This window comes from Chiloscyllium plagiosum, unplaced genomic scaffold (assembly GCF_037043375.1).
Source record: "Chiloscyllium plagiosum isolate Xiang-an unplaced genomic scaffold, Cpla_swu_hap1 HiC_scaffold_15, whole genome shotgun sequence".
Taxonomy (NCBI): domain Eukaryota; kingdom Metazoa; phylum Chordata; class Chondrichthyes; order Orectolobiformes; family Hemiscylliidae; genus Chiloscyllium; species Chiloscyllium plagiosum.
Genome location: NW_028270153.1, coordinates 4178409 through 4204042, shown reverse-complemented (window position 1 = coordinate 4204042; position 25634 = coordinate 4178409). Strand labels below are relative to the sequence as shown.

The 25634-nt window shown below is 48.8% G+C and overlaps 1 protein-coding gene across 2 annotated transcripts in view; it reads left to right on the top strand.

The window, feature by feature from the left end:
* mrgbp (MRG/MORF4L binding protein) overlaps window positions 1-25634 on the top strand; it is a 29251-nt gene that overhangs the window by 1023 nt on the left and 2594 nt on the right. The window contains exons 2-5 of one of the 2 annotated variants that reach the window (XR_015759510.1): window positions 1689-1810; window positions 18697-18778; window positions 19400-19474; window positions 21032-21221. Coding sequence is in view for 1 of the 2 variants with exons in the window: in XM_087994695.1 (XP_087850821.1) it covers window positions 1689-1810; window positions 18697-18778; window positions 19400-19474; window positions 21032-21204 (452 nt within the window). In the remaining variant the exon portion in view is untranslated. Of the gene's footprint in view, window positions 1-1688; window positions 1811-18696; window positions 18779-19399; window positions 19475-21031; window positions 21664-25634 lie in introns of those variants that run through there. The other variant, XM_087994695.1, reaches the window with a different exon arrangement.

Genomic DNA, 25634 nt, shown 5'->3' with positions numbered 1-25634 from the left:
CCCCCACTCCCCCTACACACACCCCCCCCACTCCCCCTACACACACCCCCCCCACTCCCCCTACACACCCACTTCCCCCTACACACCCCCCCCACTCCCCCTACACACCCTACACACCCCCCCTCCCCCTACACACCCCCCCTCCCCCTACACACCCCCCCCTCCCCCTACACACCATCCCCCCTCCCCCTACACACCATCCCCACTCCCCCTACACACCCCCCCCACTCCCCCTACACACCCCCCCCACTCCCCCTACACACCCCCCCCACTCCCCCTACACACCCCCCCCCCCACTCCCCCTACACATCCCCCCCCACTCCCCCACACACGCGCACCCCCCCCCGCTCCCCCCGCTCCCCCCGACACGCGCACCCCCCCGCTCCCCCCGACACGCGCACCCCCCCGCTTTCCCCTTACCCGCACCCCCCCCCTGCTTCCCCCTTACCCGCACCTCCCCCCCGCTCCCCCCTTACCCGCACCTCCCCCCCCCGCTCCCCCTTTACCCGCACCTCCCCCCTTACCCGCACCTCCCCCCGCTCCCCCAGCAGACACCCCCCATGAAGTAGCGGTGCTCCGAAAGCTCGTGTGCTTCCAATTAAACCTGTTGGACTCTAACCTGGTGTGGTGTGGTCTTTAACTTTATGCACCTCAGTTCCAAACCATGACTTCCTAATGTGTTGTGCTCAGACCTGCCTTCTGTACTCCAAGTGGGATCTAACCAGGGTTTTGTATAACTGCAGCATAGCTTCTGCATTCTTATACTGGGATCCTATGATGCTTGTCCGCAGGTCTCTGAAAGACAGATTAATAGGGTGATTAAGAAGTTATACAGGATACTTGCCTATCAGTTGTGCCATAGCTGATAAAATCAGAGATTATGTTGGAGCTGTTGATGTCTTTGGTTAGGCCACAGCTGGAGTACTGTGTGCAGTTCTGGGTCACTGTACTGTGGGATGGATGTGATTATACTGGAGGGAGTGCAGAGGAGAGTTGCCTAGGGTGGAGCATTTTAGCAATGAGGAGCACCCCCTCTTCGAGTACAGTGGTAATGCACCTACCCTTGGACCAAGACACTCAGAATCAAGTCCCACCTGCTCCAGAGGTCCATTCTAATATCTCTGAACCAGTTGATTAGTAAAAATATTGGGTTGTTTTCTTTGGACCAGAAAAGGCTGAGTGGGGGACCTAATAGAGGTGTATAAGATTATAAGAGGTGTATGTGGGGTATGGATGGGGTGAATAGGAAACAGCTGCTCCCCTTCATTAAAAGGTTAATGGCGAGGGGGCATAATTTGAAGATGCAAGGTAGGAAGTTTCGAGGGAAGTTGAGGAAAAGCTTTTTTTTTCGGCCACAGGGTGGCAGGGGTCTGGGAGGGTAGATGGGTCGGGACACCTCACAACCTTAACAAAGTACATGAACGAGCACTTGAAATGTCATAAAATTCAAGGCTATGGGCATAATGCAGGAACATGGGTTAGTGTAGGTATGCCAGCACTCACTTGATGGGCTGAAGGGCTCTTCTGTGCTGTATAACTCTATGACTCTAACTCAGCAGGGTTAGAGCAGGTGAGTTCTTCCTTTTGACCTGGTTCAATGTATGCCCATCGGCACCAACACTCTAAACAGCATAGTTGATCATTCAGTTCAGTGCAGAATAACTCCAGATTTCTCTCTCTCTCAACAGGAGTAAACAGGCACTTCCACATGATCTGTATTCGGGACAAATTCAGCCAGAATATCGGACGCCAAGTCTCCTCAAAAATTGTTTGGGAGCATTTAAATGTCATGTATGACATGCAAGCCCTGGTATGTTGCAGGTTACAATGTGGCTTTGGTTTGGGGTCTGTTGGGTTGAAGGGTGAGTGTTCACTTGGAGAAGTCTGTTTAGATCCACACAGTAGCACAATGACGATCAATCACAGATGGTTGTACTTTGTACTTGTTAGTTGTTCAGAGTTATGTACAGGGATTCAGATTGTTCTGCAGATATCAGAGCACAGAAGCAGGTAATTAGGTTCATCCAGACCGTGTTGGTGCTCCCCTGCCTCTTAGGGGAGATGGTGACGTAGCGGTAATGTCATTGGACTAGGCCATGGGTTCAAATTCCACCATGGCAGATGAAATTTTGTGCTGCATTCCAGTTTTCCACCATCCACTGGATGTAAAAAACCCTTTCCTCAGATTTCCTCTAAACCTTTTGCCCTTTAACTTGAAATAGTGGCAAGTGATGAATTTTGAATTCAATAAAAATCTGGAATTAAAAGCTAGCCGAAGCTAATCGTGTCACTGTCAATTGTTGTAAAAAATATCTGTTAGGGATGGAGCTCTACCTTCACATTTAGAGCATAGAGCATAGAACAGTTCAGCACAGAACAGGCCCTTCAGCCCACGATGTTGTTCCGACCATTGATCCTCATGTATGCACCCTCAAATTTCTGTGACCATATGCATGTCCAGCAGTTTCTTGAATGTCCCCAATGACCTTGCTTCCACAACTGCTGCTGGCAACGCATTCCATGCTCTCACAACTCTCTGCATAAAGAGAGTTTCTGACATCCCCTCTACACTTTCCTCCAACCAGCTTAAAACTATGACCCCTCGTGTTAGCCATTTCTGCCCTGGGAAATAGTCTCTGGCTATCGACTCTATCTATGCCTCTCATTATCTTGTATACCTCAATTAGGTCCCCTCTCCTCCTCCTTTTCTCCAAGGCATGTGCAGATCAGTGATTAGCACTGCTGCCTCACAGCACAAGGACCTGTGTTTGATTCTAGGTGACTGTCTTTATGGAGTATACACATTCTCCTCCAGTTTCCTCTCTCAGTCCAAGATGTACAGGTTCGGGTGGATTGGCCATGCTAAATTACTCATAGTGTCCAGGGATTTGCAGGCTAGGTTGATTAGCCATGGGAAAATGCAGAGTTACAGGGATAGGGTAACTGGAAGGGTCTGAATGGGATGCTGTTTGGAGGAGCAGGAGAATCGATGTTTCGGGCATAAGCCCATCCTGAAGAAATGTCAATTCTCCTGCTCCTTGGATGCTGCCTGACCTGCTGCGCTTTTCCAGCAACACATTTTTCAGCTCTGATCTCCAGCATCTGTAGTCCTCACTTTCTCCTGCTGTTTGGAGGGTCAGTGTGGACTCGATGGGCCAAATGGCCTGCTTCCACACTTTAGGGATTCTTTGATAATGTGACTACATGTGACTTCAGACTTGCAGCAATAAGTGTTGGCATTGTTGCCATTAGGCAAGCTTTTTAATTCCAGATTTCATTCCAACTAAAAGTTCACTACCTGTCGTAGTGGGTTTCAAACCCAAGTCATCAGAACACTAATCAGGTAGGAAGGGGATTGTTGAACATTCCTGACATTCCTGGTGAAGAGCTTATGCTCAAAATGTCGACTCATTTTTTCCTTAGATGCTGCCTGACCAGCTGTGCTTTTACCACACAACACTTTTGGACTCTGATCTCCAGCCTCTGCAGTCCCCACTTTCTCCTGGGAGGTGGCGGGGGGGGCAGGTGTTGCCTCCTCCAGTTTATTGGGCCGCGGACTTTACACGATTGCATAGAGGATGGCAATAAAAGCTGGCCTTGTCACTGATCCCAGATCCCGACATGGGGAATAAAAGCTGGCCTTGTCACTGATCCCAGATCCCGACATGGGGAATAAAAGCTGGCCTTGTCACTGATCCCAGATCCCGACATGGGGAATAAAAGCTGGCCTTGTCACTGATCCCAGATCCCGACATGGGGAATAAAAGCTGGCCTTGTCACTGATCCCAGATCCCGACATGGGGAATAAAAGCTGGCCTTGTCACTGATCCCAGATCCCGACATGGGGAATAAAAGCTGGCCTTGTCACTGATCCCAGATCCCAACGTGGGGAATAAATGTTGGCCGTGTCACTGATCCCAGATCCCGACATGGGGAATAAATGCTGCCCTTGTCACTGATTCCCAGATCCCAACATGGGGAATAAATGCTGGCCCTGTCACTGATTCCCAGATTCCGATATGGGAAATAAATGCTGGCTCTGTCACTGATTCCCAGATCCCGACATGGGGAATAAAAGCTGGCCGTGTCTCTGATTCCCAGATCCCGACATGGGGAATAAATGCTGGCCCTGTCACTGATTCCCAGATCCCGACATGGGGAATAAAAGCTGGCCGTGTCTCTGATTCCCAGATCCCGACATGGGGAATAAATGCTGGCCCTGTCACTGATTCCCAAATCCCGACATGGGGAATAAAAGCTGGCCCTGTCACTGATCCCAGATCCCGACATGGGGAATAAATGCTGCCCTTGTCACGGATCCCAGATCCCGACATGGGGAATAAATGCTGCCCTTGTCACGGATCCCAGATCCCGACATGGGGAATAAATGCTGGCCGTGTCACTGATTCCAGATCCCGACATCGGAATAATTGCTGCCCTTGTCACTGATCCCAGATCCCAACATGGGGAATAAAAGCTGGCCGTGTCTCTGATTCCCAAATCCCGACGTGGGGAATAAATGCTGCGCTTGCCACTGATTCCCAGATCCCGACATAGGGAATAAATGCTGGCCATGTCACTGATCCCAGATCCCGACATGGGGAATAAAAGCAGGCCGTGTGACTGATCCCAGATTCCGATATGGGGAATAAAAGCTGGCCGTGTCTCTGTTTCCCAGATCCAAATATGGGGAATAAATACTGGCCGTGTCTCTGATTCCCAGATCCCGACGTGGGGAATAAATGCTGCGCTTGCCACTGATTCCCAGATCCCGACATAGGGAATAAATGCTGGCCATGTCACTGATCCCAGATCCCGACATGGGGAATGAATGCTGGCCGTGTCACTGATCCCAGATCCCGACATGGGGAATGAATGCTGGCCGTGTCACTGATCCCAGATCCCGACATGGGGAATAAAAGCTGGCCTTGTCAATGATTCCCAGATCCCGACATGGGAATAAATGCTGCCCTTGTCACTGATCCCAGATTCCGATATGGGGAATAAATGCTGGCCGAGTCACTGATTCCCAGATCCCGACATGGGGAATAAAAGCTGGCCATTTCACTGATCTCAGATACCAACATGGGAAATAAATGCTGCCCTTGTCACTGATTCCCAGATCCTGACATGGGGAATAAAAGCTGGCCGTGTCTCTGATTCCCAAATCCGGACATGGGGAATAAGTGCTTCCCTTGTCACTGATCCCAAATCCCAACATGGGGAATAAATGCTGCGCTTGCCACTGATTCCCAGATCCCGACATAGGGAATAAATGCTGCCCATGTCACTGATCCCAGATCCCGACATGGGGAATAAAAGCAGGCCGTGTGACTGATCCCAGATTCCGATATGGGGAATAAAAGCTGGCCGTGTCTCTGTTTCCCAGATCCAAATATGGGGAATAAATACTGGCCGTGTCTCTGATTCCCAGATCCCGACGTGGGGAATAAATGCTGCGCTTGCCACTGATTCCCAGATCCCGACATAGGGAATAAATGCTGGCCATGTCACTGATCCCAGATCCCGACATGGGGAATGAATGCTGGCCGTGTCACTGATCCCAGATCCCGACATGGGGAATGAATGCTGGCCGTGTCACTGATCCCAGATCCCGACATGGGGAATAAAAGCTGGCCTTGTCAATGATTCCCAGATCCCGACATGGGAATAAATGCTGCCCTTGTCACTGATCCCAGATTCCGATATGGGGAATAAATGCTGGCCGAGTCACTGATTCCCAGATCCCGACATGGGGAATAAAAGCTGGCCATTTCACTGATCTCAGATACCAACATGGGAAATAAATGCTGCCCTTGTCACTGATTCCCAGATCCTGACATGGGGAATAAAAGCTGGCCGTGTCTCTGATTCCCAAATCCGGACATGGGGAATAAGTGCTTCCCTTGTCACTGATCCCAAATCCCAACATGGGGAATAAATGCTGCGCTTGCCACTGATTCCCAGATCCCGACATAGGGAATAAATGCTGCCCTTGTCACTGATCCCAGATTCCGATATGGGGAATAAATGCTGACCCTGTCACTGATTCCCAGATCCCGACATGGGGAATAAAAGCTGGCCGTTTCTCTGATTCCCAAATCCCGACATGGGGAATAAATGCTGGCCATGTGACTGATCCCAGATTCCGATATGGGGAATAAATGCTGCCCTTGTCACTGATCCCAGATCCCGACCTGGGGAATAAATGCTGCCCTTGTCATTGATTCCCAGATCCCGACATGGGGAATAAATGCTGGCCGTGTCACTGATTCCCAGATCCCGACATGGGGAATAAATGCTGGCCCTGTCACTGATTCCCAGATCCCGACATGGGGAATAAATGCTGTCCCTGTCACTGATTCCCAGATCCCGACATGGGGAATAAATGCTGGCCGTGTCACTGATTCCCAGATCCCGACATGGGGAATAAATGCTGGCCCTGTCACTGATTCCCAGATCCCGACATGGGGAATAAATGCTGGCATTGTGACTGATCCCAGATTCCGATATGGGGAATAAATGCTGCGCTTGTCACTGATCCCAGATCCCGACATGGGGAATAAAAGCTGGCCGTGTCTCTGATTCCCAAATCCCAATATGGGGAATAAATGCTGGCCGTGTCTCTGATTCCCAGATCCCGACATGGGGAATAAAAGCTGGCCATATCACTGATCTCAGATCCCAACATGGGAAATAAATGCTGGCCCTGTCACTGATTCGCAAATCCCAACATGGGGAATAAATGCTGGCCGTGTCACTGATTCCCAGATCCCAACATGGGGAATAAATGCTGGCCGTGTCACTGATTCCCAGATCCCAACATGGGGAATAAATGCTGGCCGTGTCACTGATTCCCAGATCCCGACATGGGAAATAAATGCTGGTCCTGTCACTGATTCCCAGATCCCGACATGGGAAATAAATGCTGGCCCTGTCACTGATTCCCAGATCCCAACATGGGGAATAAATGCTGCCCTTGTCACTGATTCCCAGATCCCGACATGGGGAATACTTGCTGGCCGTGTCACTGACTCCTAGATCCCGACATGGCGAATAAATGCTGCCCTTGTCACTGATTCCAGATCCGGACATGGGGAATAAATGCTGGCCGTGTCTCTGATTCCCAAATCCCGACATGGGGAATAAATGCTGGCCATGTCTCTGATTCCCAAATCCCGACATGGGGAATAAGTGCTTCCCTTGTCACTGATTCCCAGATCCCGACATAGGGAATAAATGCTGGCCGTGTCTCTGATTCCCAAATCCGGACATGGGGAATAAGTGCTTCCCTTGTCACTGATCCCAGATCCCGACATGGGGAATAAAAGCTGGCCTTGTCACTGATCCCAGATCCCAACGTGGGGAATAAATGTTGGCCGTGTCACTGATCCCAGATCCCGACATAGGGAATAAATGCTGGCCGTGTCACTGATTCCCAAATCCCGACATGGGGAATAAAAGCTGGCCTTGTCACTGATCCCAGATCCCGACATGGGGAATAAAAGCTGGCCTTGTCACTGATCCCAGATCCCAACGTGGGGAATAAATGTTGGCCGTGTCACTGATCCCAGATCCCGACATGGGGAATAAATGCTGCCCTTGTCACTAATTCCAGATCCCGATATGGGGAATAAGTGCTTCCCTTGTCACTGATCCCAAATCCCGACGTGGGGAATAAATGCTGCCCTTGTCACTGATTCCCAGATCCCGACATAGGGAATAAATGCTGGCCCTGTCACTGATTCCCAGATCCCAACATGGGGAATAAAAGCTGCCCTTGACACTGATTCCCAGATCCCGACATAGGGAATAAATGCCTTCTTTGTCACTGATTCCCAGATCCCGACATAGGGAATAAATGCTGGCCCTGTCACTGATTCCCAGATCCCGACATGGGGAATAAAAGCTGGCCTTGTCACTGATTCCCAGATCCCGACATGGGGAATAAATGCTGGCCATGTGACTGATCCCAGATTCCGATATGGGAAATACATGCTGTCCCTGTCACTGATTCCCAGATCCCAACATGGGGAATAAATGCTGGCATTGTGACTGATCCCAGATTCCGATATGGGGAATAAAAGCTGGCCCTGTCACTGATTCCCAAATCCCAACATGGGGAATAAATGCTGCCCTTGTCACTGATTCCCAGATCCCGATATGGGGAATAAATGCTGGCCCTGTCTCTGATTCCCAGATCCCGACATGGGGAATAAATGCTGGCCCTGTCACTGATTCCCAGATCCCGACATGGGAAATAAATGCTGGCCCTGTCACTGATTCCCAGATCCGGACATGGGGAATAAATGCTGCCCTTGTCACTGATTCCCAGATCCCGATATGGGGAATAAATGCTGGCATTGTGACTGATCCCAGATTCCGATATGGGGAATAAATGCTGCGCTTGTCACTGATCCCAGATCCCGACATGGGGAATAAAAGCTGGCCGTGTCTCTGATTCCCAAATCCCAATATGGGGAATAAATGCTAGCCGTGTCACTGATCCCAGATCCCAACATGGGGAATAAATGCTGGCCGTGTCACTGATTCCCAGATCCCGACATGGGGAATAAAAGCTGGCCATATCACTGATCCCAGATCCCAACATGGGAAATAAATGCTGGCCCTGTCACTAATTCCCAAATCCCAACATGGGGAATAAATGCTGGCCGTGTCACTGATCCCAGATCCCAACATGGGGAATAAATGCTGGCCGTGTCACTGATTCCCAGATCCCGACATGGGGAATAAATGCTGGCCATGTCACTGATTTCCAGATCCCAACATGGGGAATAAATGCTGGCCCTGTCACTGATTCCCAGATCCCGACATGGGGAATAAATGCTGGCTGTGTCACTGATTCCCAGATCCCGACATGGGGAATAAATGCTGGCCATGTCACTGATTTCCAGATCCCAACATGGGGAATAAATGCTGGCCCTGTCACTGATTCCCAGATCCCGACGTGGGGAATAAATGCTGGCCGTGTCACTGATTTCCAGATCCCGACATGGGGAATAAATGCTGGCTGTGTCACTGATTCCCAGATCCCGACCTGGGAAATAAATGCTGGCCCTGTCATTGATTCCCAGATCCCGACCTGGGAAATAAATGCTGGCCCTGTCACTGATTCCCAGATCCCGAATGGGAAATAAATGCTGGTCCTGTCACTGATTCCCAGATCCCAACATGGGGAATAAATGCTGGCTGTGTCACTGATTTCCAGATCCCGACATGGGGAATAAATGCTGGCCCTGTCACTGATTCCCAGATCCCGACATGGGAAATAAATGCTGGCCCTGTCACTGATTCCCAGATCCCGACATGGGAAATAAATGCTGGCCCTGTCACTGATTCCCAGATCCCGACATGGGAAATAAATGCTGGCCGTGTCACTGATCCCAGATCCCAACATGGGGAATAAATGCTGGCCGAGTCACTGATTCCCAGATCCCGACATGGGGAATAAATGCTGCCCTTGTCACTGATTCCCAGATCCCGACATGGGGAATAAAAGCTGGCCGTGTCTCTGATTCCCAGATCCCAACATGGGGAATAAAAGCTGGCCGTGTCTCTGATTCCCAGATCCCAACATGGGGAATAAATGCTCGGCCTGTCACTGATTCCCAGATCCCGACATGGGGAATAAATGCTGGCTGTGTCACTGATTCCCAGATCCCGACATGGGAAATAAATGCTGGCCGTGTCTCTGATTCCCAGATCCCAACATGGGGAATAAATGCTCGGCCTGTCACTGATTTCCAGATCCCGACATGGGGAATAAATGCTGGCCCTGTCACTGATTCCCAGATCCCGACATGGGAAATAAATGCTGGCCCTGTCACTGATTCCCAGATCCCGACATGGGAAATAAATGCTGGCCCTGTCACTGATTCCCAGATCCCGACATGGGGAATAAAAGCTGGCCGTGTCTCTGATTCCCAGATCCCAACATGGGGAATAAATGCTCGGCCTGTCACTGATTCCCAGATCCCGACATGGGGAATAAATGGTGGCTGTGTCACTGATTTCCAGATCCCGACATGGGGAATAAATGCTGGCCGTGTCACTGATTCCCAGATCCCGACATGGGAAATAAATGCTGGCCCTGTCACTGATTCCCAGATCCCGACATGGGAAATAAATGCTGGTCCTGTCACGGATTCCCAGATCCCGACATGGGGAATAAATGCTGGCCGAGTCACTGATTCCCAGATCCCGACATGGGAAATAAATGCTGGTCCTGTCACTGATTCCCAGATCCCGACATGGGGAATAAATGCTGGCCGTGTCACTGATTCCAGATCCGGACATGGGGAATAAATGCTGCCCTTATCACTGATTCCCAGATCCCGACATGGGGAATAAATGCTGGCCGTGTGACTGATCCCAGATTTCGATATGGGGAATAAATGCTGCGCTTGTCACTGATCCCAGATCCTGACATGGGGAATAAAAGCTGGCCGTGTCTCTGATTCCCAAATCCCAATATGGGGAATAAATGCTGGATGTGTCTCTGATTTCCAGATCCCGACATGGGGAATAAATGCTGGCCATATCACTGATCCCAGATCCCGACATGGGGAATAAAAGCTGGCCATATCACTGATTCCCAAATCCCAACATGGGGAATAAATGCTGCCCGTGTCACTGATCCCAGATCCCGACATGGGAAATAAATGCTGGCTGTGTCACTGATTCCCAGATCCCGACATGGGGAATAAATGCTGGCCGTGTCACTGATTCCCAGATCCCGACATGGGGAATAAATGCTGGCCGTGTCACTGATCCCAGATCCCGACATGGGGAATAAATGCTGGCCATGTCACTGATCCCAGATCCCGACATGGGGAATGAATGCTGGCCGTGTCACTGATCCCAGATCCCGACATGGGGAATGAATGCTGGCCGTGTCACTGATCCCAGATCCCGACATGGGGAATAAAAGCTGGCCTTGTCAATGATTCCCAGATCCCGACATGGGAATAAATGCTGCCCTTGTCACTGATCCCAGATTCCGATATGGGGAATAAATGCTGGCCGAGTCACTGATTCCCAGATCCCGACATGGGGAATAAAAGCTGGCCATTTCACTGATCTCAGATACCAACATGGGAAATAAATGCTGCCCTTGTCACTGATTCCCAGATCCTGACATGGGGAATAAAAGCTGGCCGTGTCTCTGATTCCCAAATCCGGACATGGGGAATAAGTGCTTCCCTTGTCACTGATCCCAAATCCCAACATGGGGAATAAATGCTGCGCTTGCCACTGATTCCCAGATCCCGACATAGGGAATAAATGCTGCCCTTGTCACTGATCCCAGATTCCGATATGGGGAATAAATGCTGACCCTGTCACTGATTCCCAGATCCCGACATGGGGAATAAAAGCTGGCCGTTTCTCTGATTCCCAAATCCCGACATGGGGAATAAATGCTGGCCATGTGACTGATCCCAGATTCCGATATGGGGAATAAATGCTGCCCTTGTCACTGATCCCAGATCCCGACCTGGGGAATAAATGCTGCCCTTGTCATTGATTCCCAGATCCCGACATGGGGAATAAATGCTGGCCGTGTCACTGATTCCCAGATCCCGACATGGGGAATAAATGCTGGCCCTGTCACTGATTCCCAGATCCCGACATGGGGAATAAATGCTGTCCCTGTCACTGATTCCCAGATCCCGACATGGGGAATAAATGCTGGCCGTGTCACTGATTCCCAGATCCCGACATGGGGAATAAATGCTGGCCCTGTCACTGATTCCCAGATCCCGACATGGGGAATAAATGCTGGCATTGTGACTGATCCCAGATTCCGATATGGGGAATAAATGCTGCGCTTGTCACTGATCCCAGATCCCGACATGGGGAATAAAAGCTGGCCGTGTCTCTGATTCCCAAATCCCAATATGGGGAATAAATGCTGGCCGTGTCTCTGATTCCCAGATCCCGACATGGGGAATAAAAGCTGGCCATATCACTGATCTCAGATCCCAACATGGGAAATAAATGCTGGCCCTGTCACTGATTCGCAAATCCCAACATGGGGAATAAATGCTGGCCGTGTCACTGATTCCCAGATCCCAACATGGGGAATAAATGCTGGCCGTGTCACTGATTCCCAGATCCCAACATGGGGAATAAATGCTGGCCGTGTCACTGATTCCCAGATCCCGACATGGGAAATAAATGCTGGTCCTGTCACTGATTCCCAGATCCCGACATGGGAAATAAATGCTGGCCCTGTCACTGATTCCCAGATCCCAACATGGGGAATAAATGCTGCCCTTGTCACTGATTCCCAGATCCCGACATGGGGAATACTTGCTGGCCGTGTCACTGACTCCTAGATCCCGACATGGCGAATAAATGCTGCCCTTGTCACTGATTCCAGATCCGGACATGGGGAATAAATGCTGGCCGTGTCTCTGATTCCCAAATCCCGACATGGGGAATAAATGCTGGCCATGTCTCTGATTCCCAAATCCCGACATGGGGAATAAGTGCTTCCCTTGTCACTGATTCCCAGATCCCGACATAGGGAATAAATGCTGGCCGTGTCTCTGATTCCCAAATCCGGACATGGGGAATAAGTGCTTCCCTTGTCACTGATCCCAGATCCCGACATGGGGAATAAAAGCTGGCCTTGTCACTGATCCCAGATCCCAACGTGGGGAATAAATGTTGGCCGTGTCACTGATCCCAGATCCCGACATAGGGAATAAATGCTGGCCGTGTCACTGATTCCCAAATCCCGACATGGGGAATAAAAGCTGGCCTTGTCACTGATCCCAGATCCCGACATGGGGAATAAAAGCTGGCCTTGTCACTGATCCCAGATCCCAACGTGGGGAATAAATGTTGGCCGTGTCACTGATCCCAGATCCCGACATGGGGAATAAATGCTGCCCTTGTCACTAATTCCAGATCCCGATATGGGGAATAAGTGCTTCCCTTGTCACTGATCCCAAATCCCGACGTGGGGAATAAATGCTGCCCTTGTCACTGATTCCCAGATCCCGACATAGGGAATAAATGCTGGCCCTGTCACTGATTCCCAGATCCCAACATGGGGAATAAAAGCTGCCCTTGACACTGATTCCCAGATCCCGACATAGGGAATAAATGCCTTCTTTGTCACTGATTCCCAGATCCCGACATAGGGAATAAATGCTGGCCCTGTCACTGATTCCCAGATCCCGACATGGGGAATAAAAGCTGGCCTTGTCACTGATTCCCAGATCCCGACATGGGGAATAAATGCTGGCCATGTGACTGATCCCAGATTCCGATATGGGAAATACATGCTGTCCCTGTCACTGATTCCCAGATCCCAACATGGGGAATAAATGCTGGCATTGTGACTGATCCCAGATTCCGATATGGGGAATAAAAGCTGGCCCTGTCACTGATTCCCAAATCCCAACATGGGGAATAAATGCTGCCCTTGTCACTGATTCCCAGATCCCGATATGGGGAATAAATGCTGGCCCTGTCTCTGATTCCCAGATCCCGACATGGGGAATAAATGCTGGCCCTGTCACTGATTCCCAGATCCCGACATGGGAAATAAATGCTGGCCCTGTCACTGATTCCCAGATCCGGACATGGGGAATAAATGCTGCCCTTGTCACTGATTCCCAGATCCCGATATGGGGAATAAATGCTGGCATTGTGACTGATCCCAGATTCCGATATGGGGAATAAATGCTGCGCTTGTCACTGATCCCAGATCCCGACATGGGGAATAAAAGCTGGCCGTGTCTCTGATTCCCAAATCCCAATATGGGGAATAAATGCTAGCCGTGTCACTGATCCCAGATCCCAACATGGGGAATAAATGCTGGCCGTGTCACTGATTCCCAGATCCCGACATGGGGAATAAAAGCTGGCCATATCACTGATCCCAGATCCCAACATGGGAAATAAATGCTGGCCCTGTCACTAATTCCCAAATCCCAACATGGGGAATAAATGCTGGCCGTGTCACTGATCCCAGATCCCAACATGGGGAATAAATGCTGGCCGTGTCACTGATTCCCAGATCCCGACATGGGGAATAAATGCTGGCCATGTCACTGATTTCCAGATCCCAACATGGGGAATAAATGCTGGCCCTGTCACTGATTCCCAGATCCCGACATGGGGAATAAATGCTGGCTGTGTCACTGATTCCCAGATCCCGACATGGGGAATAAATGCTGGCCATGTCACTGATTTCCAGATCCCAACATGGGGAATAAATGCTGGCCCTGTCACTGATTCCCAGATCCCGACGTGGGGAATAAATGCTGGCCGTGTCACTGATTTCCAGATCCCGACATGGGGAATAAATGCTGGCTGTGTCACTGATTCCCAGATCCCGACCTGGGAAATAAATGCTGGCCCTGTCATTGATTCCCAGATCCCGACCTGGGAAATAAATGCTGGCCCTGTCACTGATTCCCAGATCCCGAATGGGAAATAAATGCTGGTCCTGTCACTGATTCCCAGATCCCAACATGGGGAATAAATGCTGGCTGTGTCACTGATTTCCAGATCCCGACATGGGGAATAAATGCTGGCCCTGTCACTGATTCCCAGATCCCGACATGGGAAATAAATGCTGGCCCTGTCACTGATTCCCAGATCCCGACATGGGAAATAAATGCTGGCCCTGTCACTGATTCCCAGATCCCGACATGGGAAATAAATGCTGGCCGTGTCACTGATCCCAGATCCCAACATGGGGAATAAATGCTGGCCGAGTCACTGATTCCCAGATCCCGACATGGGGAATAAATGCTGCCCTTGTCACTGATTCCCAGATCCCGACATGGGGAATAAAAGCTGGCCGTGTCTCTGATTCCCAGATCCCAACATGGGGAATAAAAGCTGGCCGTGTCTCTGATTCCCAGATCCCAACATGGGGAATAAATGCTCGGCCTGTCACTGATTCCCAGATCCCGACATGGGGAATAAATGCTGGCTGTGTCACTGATTCCCAGATCCCGACATGGGAAATAAATGCTGGCCGTGTCTCTGATTCCCAGATCCCAACATGGGGAATAAATGCTCGGCCTGTCACTGATTTCCAGATCCCGACATGGGGAATAAATGCTGGCCCTGTCACTGATTCCCAGATCCCGACATGGGAAATAAATGCTGGCCCTGTCACTGATTCCCAGATCCCGACATGGGAAATAAATGCTGGCCCTGTCACTGATTCCCAGATCCCGACATGGGGAATAAAAGCTGGCCGTGTCTCTGATTCCCAGATCCCAACATGGGGAATAAATGCTCGGCCTGTCACTGATTCCCAGATCCCGACATGGGGAATAAATGGTGGCTGTGTCACTGATTTCCAGATCCCGACATGGGGAATAAATGCTGGCCGTGTCACTGATTCCCAGATCCCGACATGGGAAATAAATGCTGGCCCTGTCACTGATTCCCAGATCCCGACATGGGAAATAAATGCTGGTCCTGTCACGGATTCCCAGATCCCGACATGGGGAATAAATGCTGGCCGAGTCACTGATTCCCAGATCCCGACATGGGAAATAAATGCTGGTCCTGTCACTGATTCCCAGATCCCGACATGGGGAATAAATGCTGGCCGTGTCACTGATTCCAGATCCGGACATGGGGAATAAATGCTGCCCTTATCACTGATTCCCAGATCCCGACATGGGGAATAAATGCTGGCCGTGTGACTGATCCCAGATTTCGATATGGGGAATAAATGCTGCGCTTGTCACTGATCCCAGATCCTGACATGGGGAATAAAAGCTGGCCGTGTCTCTGATTCCCAAATCCCAATATGGGGAATAAATGCTGGATGTGTCTCTGATTTCCAGATCCCGACATGGGGAATAAATGCTGGCCATATCACTGATCCCAGATCCCGACATGGGGAATAAAAGCTGGCCATATCACTGATTCCCAAATCCCAACATGGGGAATAAATGCTGCCCGTGTCACTGATCCCAGATCCCGACATGGGAAATAAATGCTGGCTGTGTCACTGATTCCCAGATCCCGACATGGGGAATAAATGCTGGCCGTGTCACTGATTCCCAGATCCCGACATGGGGAATAAATGCTGGCCGTGTCACTGATCCCAGATCCCGACATGGGGAATAAATGCTGGCCGTGTCACTGATCCCAGATCCCGACATGGGGAATAAATGCTGGCCCTGTCACTGATTCCCAGATCCCGACATGGGGAATAAATGCTGCCCTTGTCACTGATTCCCAAATCCCGACATGGGGAATAAATGCTGGCCGTGTGACTGATCCCAGATTCCGATATGGGGAATAAATGCTGCGCTTGTCACTGATCCCAGATCCCAACATGGGGAATAAATGCTGGCCGTGTCACTGATTCCCAGATCCCGACATGGGAAATAAATGCTGGCCATATCACTGATCCCAGATCCCGACATGGGAAATAAATGCTGGCCATATCACTGATTCCCAGATCCCAACATGGGAAATAAATGCTGGCCCTGTCACTGATTCCCAGATCCCGACATGGGAAATAAATGCTGGCCGTGTCACTGATCCCAGATCCCAACATGGGGAATAAATGCTGGCCGAGTCACTGATTCCCAGATCCCGACATGGGGAATAAATGCTGCCCTTGTCACTGATTCCCAGATCCCGACATGGGGAATAAATGCTGGCATTGTGACTGATCCCAGATTCCGATATGGGGAATAAATGCTGGCCGTGTCACTGATCCCAGATCCCGACATGGGGAATAAAAGCTGGCCGTGTCTCTGATTCCCAGATCCCGACATGGGGAATAAATGCTGCCCTTGTCACTGATTCCCAGATCCCGACATGGGGAATAAATGCTGGCCGTGTCACTGATTCCCAGATCCCGACATGGGGAATAAATGCTGGCCGTGTCACTGATTCCCAGATCCCGACATGGGGAATAAATGCTGGCCGTGTCACTGATTCCCAGATCCCCACATGGGAAATAAATGCTGGCCGTGTCACTGATTCCCAGATCCGGACGTGGGGAATAAATGCTGGCCGTGTCACTGATTCCCAGATCCCGACATGGGGAATAAATGCTGGCCGTGTCACTGATCCCAGATCCCGACATGGGGAATAAATGCTGGCCGTGTCACTGATTCCCAGATCCCGACATGGGGAATAAATGCTGGCCGTGTCACTGATCCCAGATCCCGACATGGGAAATAAATGCTGGCCGTGTCACTGATCCCAGATCCCGACATGGGGAATAAATGCTGCCCTTGTCACTGATCCCAGATCCCGACATGGAGAATAAATGCTGGCCGTGTCACTGATTCCCAGATCCCGACATGGGGAATAAATGCTGGCCGTGTCACTGATCCCAGATCCCGACATGGGAAATAAATGCTGGCCGTGTCACTGATTCCCAGATCCCGACATGGGGAATAAATGCTGGCCGTGTCACTGATTCCCAGATCCCGACATGGGGAATAAATGCTGGCCGTGTCACTGATTCCCAGATCCCGACATGGGGAATAAATGCTGGCCGTGTCACTGACTCCTAGATCCCGACATGGGAAATAAATGCTGGCCGTGTCACTGACTCCTAGATCCCGACATGGGAAATAATTGCTGGCCGTGTCACTGACTCCTAGATCCCGACATGGGGAATAAATGCTGGCCATATCACTGATCCCAGATCCCGACATGGGGAATAAATGCTGGCCGTGTCACTGACTCCTAGATCCCGACATGGGAAATAAATGCTGGCCATGTCACTGATCCCAGATCCCGACATGGGGAATAAATGCTGGCCGTGTCACTGACTCCTAGATCCCGACATGGGAAATAAATGCTGACCCTGTCACTGATTTCCAGAACGCAACATAGAAACTCTTGAAGACCGTTACCTATTGTGAGAGCTTATTACATTAATCTAGATTAATCCGTCATGGGTTACTCAGTTTTAACGATTTATGGCTTTTCACAGGAGCAGTTATCAACAAAGCACTGAAGCACATGAGGATAGAGTTGGAAAGGTAACGAAAAGCTGGACACTCCTATCCCTTGAATCTAACCGCTTTGCCCCAGTTGTTTATTGCACCCTCAGTGACCAGACTTTCAGCTACCCTTCCCCCACAGTCAGGGATTCCCATTCCTTTGTCCCTCCATGCTTGGGGACCCTTTGCAATGTTAAAAATGCTTACTCAATGCAAGGTGCTATAATTATCAGCACCATTCACATTTTGGAGAGAGGAATTGAAGGTTTGCAAAGTATCATTTTACTGCAAGCCACTTGTCATCTATAGGAGAAAGTGAGTGCTGCAGATGCTGGAGATCAGAGCTGAAAATGTGTTGCTGGAAAAGCGCAGCAGGTCAGGCAGCATCCAAGGAACAGGAGAATCGACGTTTTGGGCATAAGCCTGAAGTCATAAGTCATTCCTGAAGAAGGGCTCATGCCCGAAACGTCGATTCTCCTGTTCCTTGGATGCTGCCTGACCTGCTGTGCTTTTCCAGCAACACATTTTCAGCACTTGTCTTCTATAGCCAACAAAGTTTACATTCATAACACACCTTAGTACAACAACACAGCATACTTCACAGGACTGACGTTTGCATTGTGTTCATCTGAAGCACTTTGCAAAGATTTTCTATGTGAAGGACTTTATAACTGCTGTTTTCTCAGTTTAGGTTTCTTTGTTATCCATTGTTTTTCAGCACGAATCAGAAATTCTCCCTTTCCCAAATGGCGAGCGGAATTTTGTTCTTCCTGAAGACATTATTCATGAAGTAAAAGAAGGTATGGAGCTGTGAACAAGCCGATTTATTCTTTCCTGGGCTTGCGACTCTAAAGTTCACATTTCTAACCCATCTCAGTTACAATCCTGTATACCAGAAGATCACAGTGAGGACTGAACCTCACAACTGTCATGGCCAGAGTCAGAAAGTGTGGCGTTGGAAAAGCACAGCAGGTCAGGCAGCATCCAAGGAGCAGGAGAATCCATCAGAGCGAAAGGCCTATGCCTGAAACGTCAACTCTCCTGCTCCTCGGATGCTGCCTGACCTGCTGTGCTTTTCCAGCACCACATTTTTCGACTCTGGTCTCCAGCATCTGCAGTCATCACTTTCTCCAACTGTCATGGTCACCTGACGTACGTGCGGGGATAGCTGACACACCACACCCACTCAACCCTCCCCATCCCCCACCACACACACACACACACACACTCTGTGTATGTTTCTCTCTCTCCTCAAACACTCTCATACACACTCTCTCCCTCTGTCTCTCTCACTCTCACACTCGCATACACTCTCTCTCTCTCTCTCACACACACACACACTCTCCAGTGCAGGGGTCATTGTCAACCCTGGGTTTCACTTTATGAATTTGGTGGGTGATGTTTTGAATCTTCAACCACAGGCAAGAGTGGAACAGAGGAAGAACTGAAGGATGAACACAGAGAGGAGTTACTGGAGCAGCCACTTGCTGACGAGGGTACGTACCCGATCTATTCAACAGCATCAAAGTGAGATGGAGCTAAGCTCAGACCTGAAGCGAGTACAGTAAAGCCTTGTCTTAAACGCGTGGTGAACTTCCCCAGATGGTAAATGAAGAATCTGTGTTCGGTGAGCTGGTCCTGAGCATTAGGGACATATAACGTTTGTATCAGGTTCAGAGAGGACACTCAGACTGCACGGTCTCTGTTCACAGACTGCACAGGCAGGTTGGGAGATGACATGATGTCTCAGTAACTCCATAAGATTACCCCATATTAAACAAAACCAGAAATTACTGGCCAAATTCAGCAGGTCTGGCGCCATCTGTGGGGAGAGAAAAACACAGCTTAATGTTTCCAATCCAGTTTCCAATAGCATTGAACTAAGCTAAAAGATTGGTCTTGTTTCCCACACCAGTCATGTTATGTGATTGTTCTGGTGATTGAGGGTAGTTTACGGATTCATACAATTACTTTTAATTGCTTGCTACAGAATGTACAGCACAGACCCACCAACTGGTCATGCTGCTATTTTCTTGTCCACACAAGTCTCCACACCACCCCAACCAGAGCTCATTAGGATCGGAATCAAGACATTTCCAAGCGGTTTACAGTTGGACATGGCCAACCAGCAAAGGGCACAGCCTTCCTTCCTGCCATGAAAGCTGATGATGGACAGACACTCCCACATCCTCATCTCTGGAGATCTGCAATCACGCCACTCAGGGTGTGACACCATCTGCGTGTCCAACCAAATTAATAATGGACAAAGTTTGACACAGTATTGCAGACAGATATCATCATTCATTTAAAACATTTGGTATGTTCTGTTACACAATGTCATGTGTTTCAATTAGTTGCAGCTGTGAAGCAGGCATCCAGTGTGGAGGCTGGAAGGTCCCATAAACAGCATCACATAAACATGGAGATAGTCACTTTAGATAATGTTCGTTGAAAATTAAATATTGCACAAGATCCAGGAACAATTCATCTGAGGAAGGCACCTCCATTAGAACAACTGTCATCCTCCGATAGTGCCCACTCCCTCAGCACTGACCTTCTAACTATGCAGCACTCCCTCAGTACAGATCTTCTGACAGTGCAGCACTCCTTCAGCACTCCGATAGTGCAGCAGTCCCTTAGCGCTGACCCTCCGATAGTGCCCGCTCCCTCAGCATTGACCCTCTGACACTGGCACTCCCTCAGCAATGACCCTCTGACAGTGTGGCACACCCTCGGCGCTGACCCTCCAACAGTGCGGCACTCCCTCGGTGCTGACCTTCCGACAGTGCAGCGTTCTCCATTACTCTGTGCTTATGCCACCCTGCATTGTGAACTGTGTCTCGATAGGTGTGCTACTTATTGACCTAGTCATTATTATTGATGCATTGACATGAAACATAGTCTGAAATGGTAAATGGCTATAACTGCAAAAACAAATTGTCAAAAATGTAACGCAGCAATGCAATTAATTTGAGTATTGGCTTTTAATGTATCTTGTGGGAATGATTCAATCTTTCTTGAACAATGATTGATTTTGATTCTTGCATGTCCAGGTAACATGAAGATGATGGAGAAGCCAGCAGTGAAGGAGAGAACGCTGGTAGCCGGTGAGCTTGGGACTAAGGAGGTAATCGACAAGCGGAAAAGGAACCGAGCCACTGTGAACCTTCTGAGCGTGAGCAGTAACCCCTCCAGCCCCAGTGGAGCCAAACGCAGGCGTATTTAATTGACACCTCTCGACTGGTGTGTATCAAGGAGCCACTGTTGTTAGTTTTGGACAAATCAACATGTTGGTTCACTGGAGTGAGTGAGAGAGGGGTTGAGAGAGACTCCAACTCACCTGAGGTGACTGCATAAAGAGCACAGACTGAACTGCCTCAGGATGCAAAGACTTGTCTTTCATCATCCTCTTAGTTTGATTTGTCATTCGCAGCGCGTGATGTTGAACAGGTTGTCTGAGTGACATTTTAATCCAGTCTGATAGCTGCCTTTCTAAGGTCTGCGATGTTGGACAAGAAATTAATCGCTTCTGAACTGTTTCGCATCTTTCCCATTTGGAATTTTCTAAACCGTCTTTGTGACTCTTGTGGGATGCTAGCTTACGTTTTAATCTTATCCTGTTCACTCATTATTCCGGGTCATATATTTTTTCAAGATTGTTCACATTAAAACCAGATCGAAAATATATTTATGAACTGTGTAAAATTGAACAAGCCAGTATGAAACTTGGGTGGAGTTGGGTGTGAACTGAGAGTCAGGTCAAATTGAAGAAGCCCAGTTGCAAGCCACCACGGGGCTTGGTAAACTTGATGGTGAAACGTAGGCAGGGTTGGTGCCTACTGAGTCACATCGCATCAGAGAACTGTTTCAGTTGATTGAAAGTCTGACTGCGTCTGTGATTGATGGTGGGGAAATGCTAGGGTCTATTGCTACTGCTCTCCTCAAGGAAAATATTTCAGAATGGTTTATTTTAAAATGATGTTGAGTTTAAATTTAAAATAGCAATCTTTTTGTTATGTCACAGAATGAATGCTCACAAATAATGTAATTCTTCACTATTTATTAGCTTGCATAAGAGTTTTATGCACAGCAGGTTTATTCCATCATGAAGCAGACTCGATAGCTGTTTGGTCACCTGTATTCTTCAATTTTACAATTCAAATAATTTATTCTTAATAATTTGACACATACCTATTGTTACACTTAAGACTGAAGATATCACTGTCTCTTAGATTTTGTCCCCAGGTATATTGACTAGATAAGCCTTGCTACATTCTGAAATATTTGTTTTAAAACTTCTGTTTGTATAGAACAAAGAACAAAGAAAATTCCAGCACAGGAGCAGGCCCTTCGGCCCTCCAAGCCTGCGCTGACCCAGATCCCCTATCTAAACCTGCCGCCTGTTTTCTAAGGATCTGTATCCCTCTGCTCCCTGCCCATTCAAGTCTCTGTCTAGATACATCTTAAATGACCCAATCATGTCTGTCTCTACCACCTCCACTGGCAGTGCGTTCCAGTCACCCACCACCCTCTGCGTAAAGAACTTTCTATGCATATCTCCCTTAAACCTTTCCCCTTTCACCTTGAACTCGTGACCCCTAGTAATTGAGGCCCCCACTCTGGAGAAAAAGCTTTTTGCTATACATTTCTTTAATCCCAGAGACTTCAGAATCCTGCGTGTTCGAAGTGGATTACTTCATGCCATGATTCGCTTATTGAATTGCGGCTTCAAGAATACAGACAAAAGAGTTGAATTTCAGAGGTGAGTCAAAAGACTGCCTTTGACATCCAGGCTGCATTTGACTGAGTGTGGCATCAGGGAGCCTGAGCAAAACTGAAATCAGGAGACACGCTCTTTGGTGGTTGGAGTCATTACCTGACACATAGAAAGATGGTTGTGGGTGTTGGAGGTCAGTCATCTCAGCTCCAGGACGTCTCTGCAGGAGTTCCTCAGGGTAGTGTCCTAGACCCAACCATCTTCAACTGCTTCAGCAATGACCTTCCCTCCATCATAAGGTCATAATCAGGGCTGTTCACTGATGGTTATTATACAATGTTCAGTACCATTCACAACTCCTCATGTACTGAAGCAGTCATGTCCAAATGCAGCAAGACCTGAATAACATTCATCGTGCTGGCAAGTAACATTTGGGTCACCCAAGAACCAGACAATGACCATCTCCAACAAGAGATGATCTAACTATCAGCCTTTACTTTCAAAGGCATCTCCATAACTGAATCCCCCACTACCAACATTATGGGGGTTACCATTGACCAGAAATTCATATAAACACAATGACCACAAGAGCAGGTCAGATGCAAGGAATACTGTAGTGAGTCACTTACTTCCTGACTCCCCAAAGCATGTCCACCATCTATGAGGCACAGGTCAGGAGTGTTATGGAATACTCCCCACTTGCCTGGATGGGGGCAGTTCCAACACCACTCAAGAAGTTCGACACCATCCAGGACAAAGCAGCTTCCATTGATTGGCAACTCATCCACTCCCTCCACCACCGACGCTCAGTAGCAGCAGTGTGGACTACCTACAATACAAGCTCCACGAATCATCAGATAGCATCTTCCATGTAGAAGGACAAGGAAAGCAGATTCAAAATGATTTGAATGTGAACATAGGAGGAGTAGTTGGTAAATTTGCAGATGACACCAACATTGGAGGTGTAGTTGGTAAATTTGCAGATGACACCAACATTGGAGGTGTAGTTGCCAGTGAAGGAGGTTACCTCAGAGTACAACAGGATCTTGATCAGATGGGTCAATGGATCGAGGAATGGAAGATGGAGTTTAATTTAGATAAATGTGAGGTGCTGCATTTTGGAAAGGCAAATCAGGACAGGACTTATAAACTTAATGGTAAGGTCCTGGGGAGTGTGGCTGAGCAAAGAGACCTTGGAGTGCAGATTCATGGTTTCTTGAAAGTAGAGTTGCAGGTAGATAGGATAGTGAAGAAGGTGTTTGGTATGCTTTCCTTTATTGGTCAGAGCATTGATTATAGGAGTTGGGAGATCATGTTTCGGCTGTACAGGACATTGGTTAGGCCACTTTTGGAATATTGCATGCAATTCTGGTCTCCTTCCTATCGGACAGATGTTGTGAAACTTGAAAGGGTTCAGAAAAGATTTACAAGGATGATGCCAGGGTTGGAGGATTTGAGCTATAAGGAGAGGCTGAACAGGCTGGGGCTGTTTTCCCTGGAGCGTCGGAGGCTGAGGGGTGATTTTATAGAGGTCTATAAAGTCATGAGGGGCATGGATAGGATAAATAAACAATCTTTTCCCTGGGGTTGGGGAGTCCAGAACTAGAGGGCATGGTTTAGGTTGAATGGGGAAAAATATAAAAGGGACCTAAGGGGCAACCTTTTCACACAGAGGGTGGTACGTGTATGAAATGAACTACCAGAGGATGTGGTGGAAGCTGGTACAATTGCAACATTTAAAAGGCGTCTGGATGGATATATAAATAGGAAGGGTTTGGAGGGATATGGGCCAGGTGCTGGCAGGTAGGATTAGGTTAAGATATCTGGTCGGCATGGACAGGTTGGACTGAAGGATCGGTTTCCGTGCTGTACATCTCTATGACTATATGACCATTCACTTAGCAAGTTTTGAGAAGATTTGTAGCTCAAGTTGAGGTTTTGGATGTAGGTTTGCTAGCTGAGCTAAAAGGTTCATTTCCAGACGTTTCGTTACCTGACTAGGTAATATCTTCAGTGGGCCTCATGCGAAGCAATGCTGAAAATTCCTGCTTTCCATTTATATGTTTGGGTTTCTTTGGGTTGATGTCATTTCCTGTGGTGATGTTATTTCCTGTGGTGAAGTCACTTCCTGTTCCTTTTCTCAGGGGGTGGTAGATGGGGTCTAACCCGATGTGTTTGTTGATAGAGTTCTGTATGGAATGCCATACTTATAGAAATTCTCGTGTGTGTCTTTGTTTGGCTTGTCCTAGGATGGATGTATTGTCCCAGTTGAAGTGCTGTCCTTCCTCATCTGTATGTGAGGATACCAGGGACAGAGGGTCATGTCTTTTTGTGGCTGGTTGATGTTCATGTATCCTGGTGGCTAGTTTTCTACCTGTTTGTCCAATGTAGTGTTTGTTACAGTCCTTGCACGGTATTTTGTAAATGAGGTTAGTTTTACTCATTGTCTGTATACGGTCTTTCAAGTTCATTAGCTGCTGTTTTAGTGTGTTGGTGGGTTTGTGGGCTACCATGATGCCAAGGGGTCTGAGTAGACTGTGACAAAAGACCATTCTCTGCAAGTTCCCCTCCAAGCCACACTCCATCCTGACTTGGAAATGTATCAACATTCCCTCACCGTCACTGGGTCAAAATCCTGGAATTCCCTCCCTAAGGGTATTGTGAGTTAACCCACAGCACATGGACTGTAGCAGTTCAAAAAGGCAGCTCACCCCCACCTTCTCAAGGGGCAACTAGGGAGGCGCAATAATTACTGGGCCCAGCCAGAAAATTCAAAGAAAGGCATCCTAGAGCTTCACCTCAATGGGCTTTTTATGAATCCATTCACTGGAATACCAGATAACCCTAAGGTACTGTGGACGGTGGCAAATCTGAATTAAAAACAAAATGCTGGAGAAACAGAGTTAACGTTTCAAGTCCGGTTATGACTGGAGTTCTGA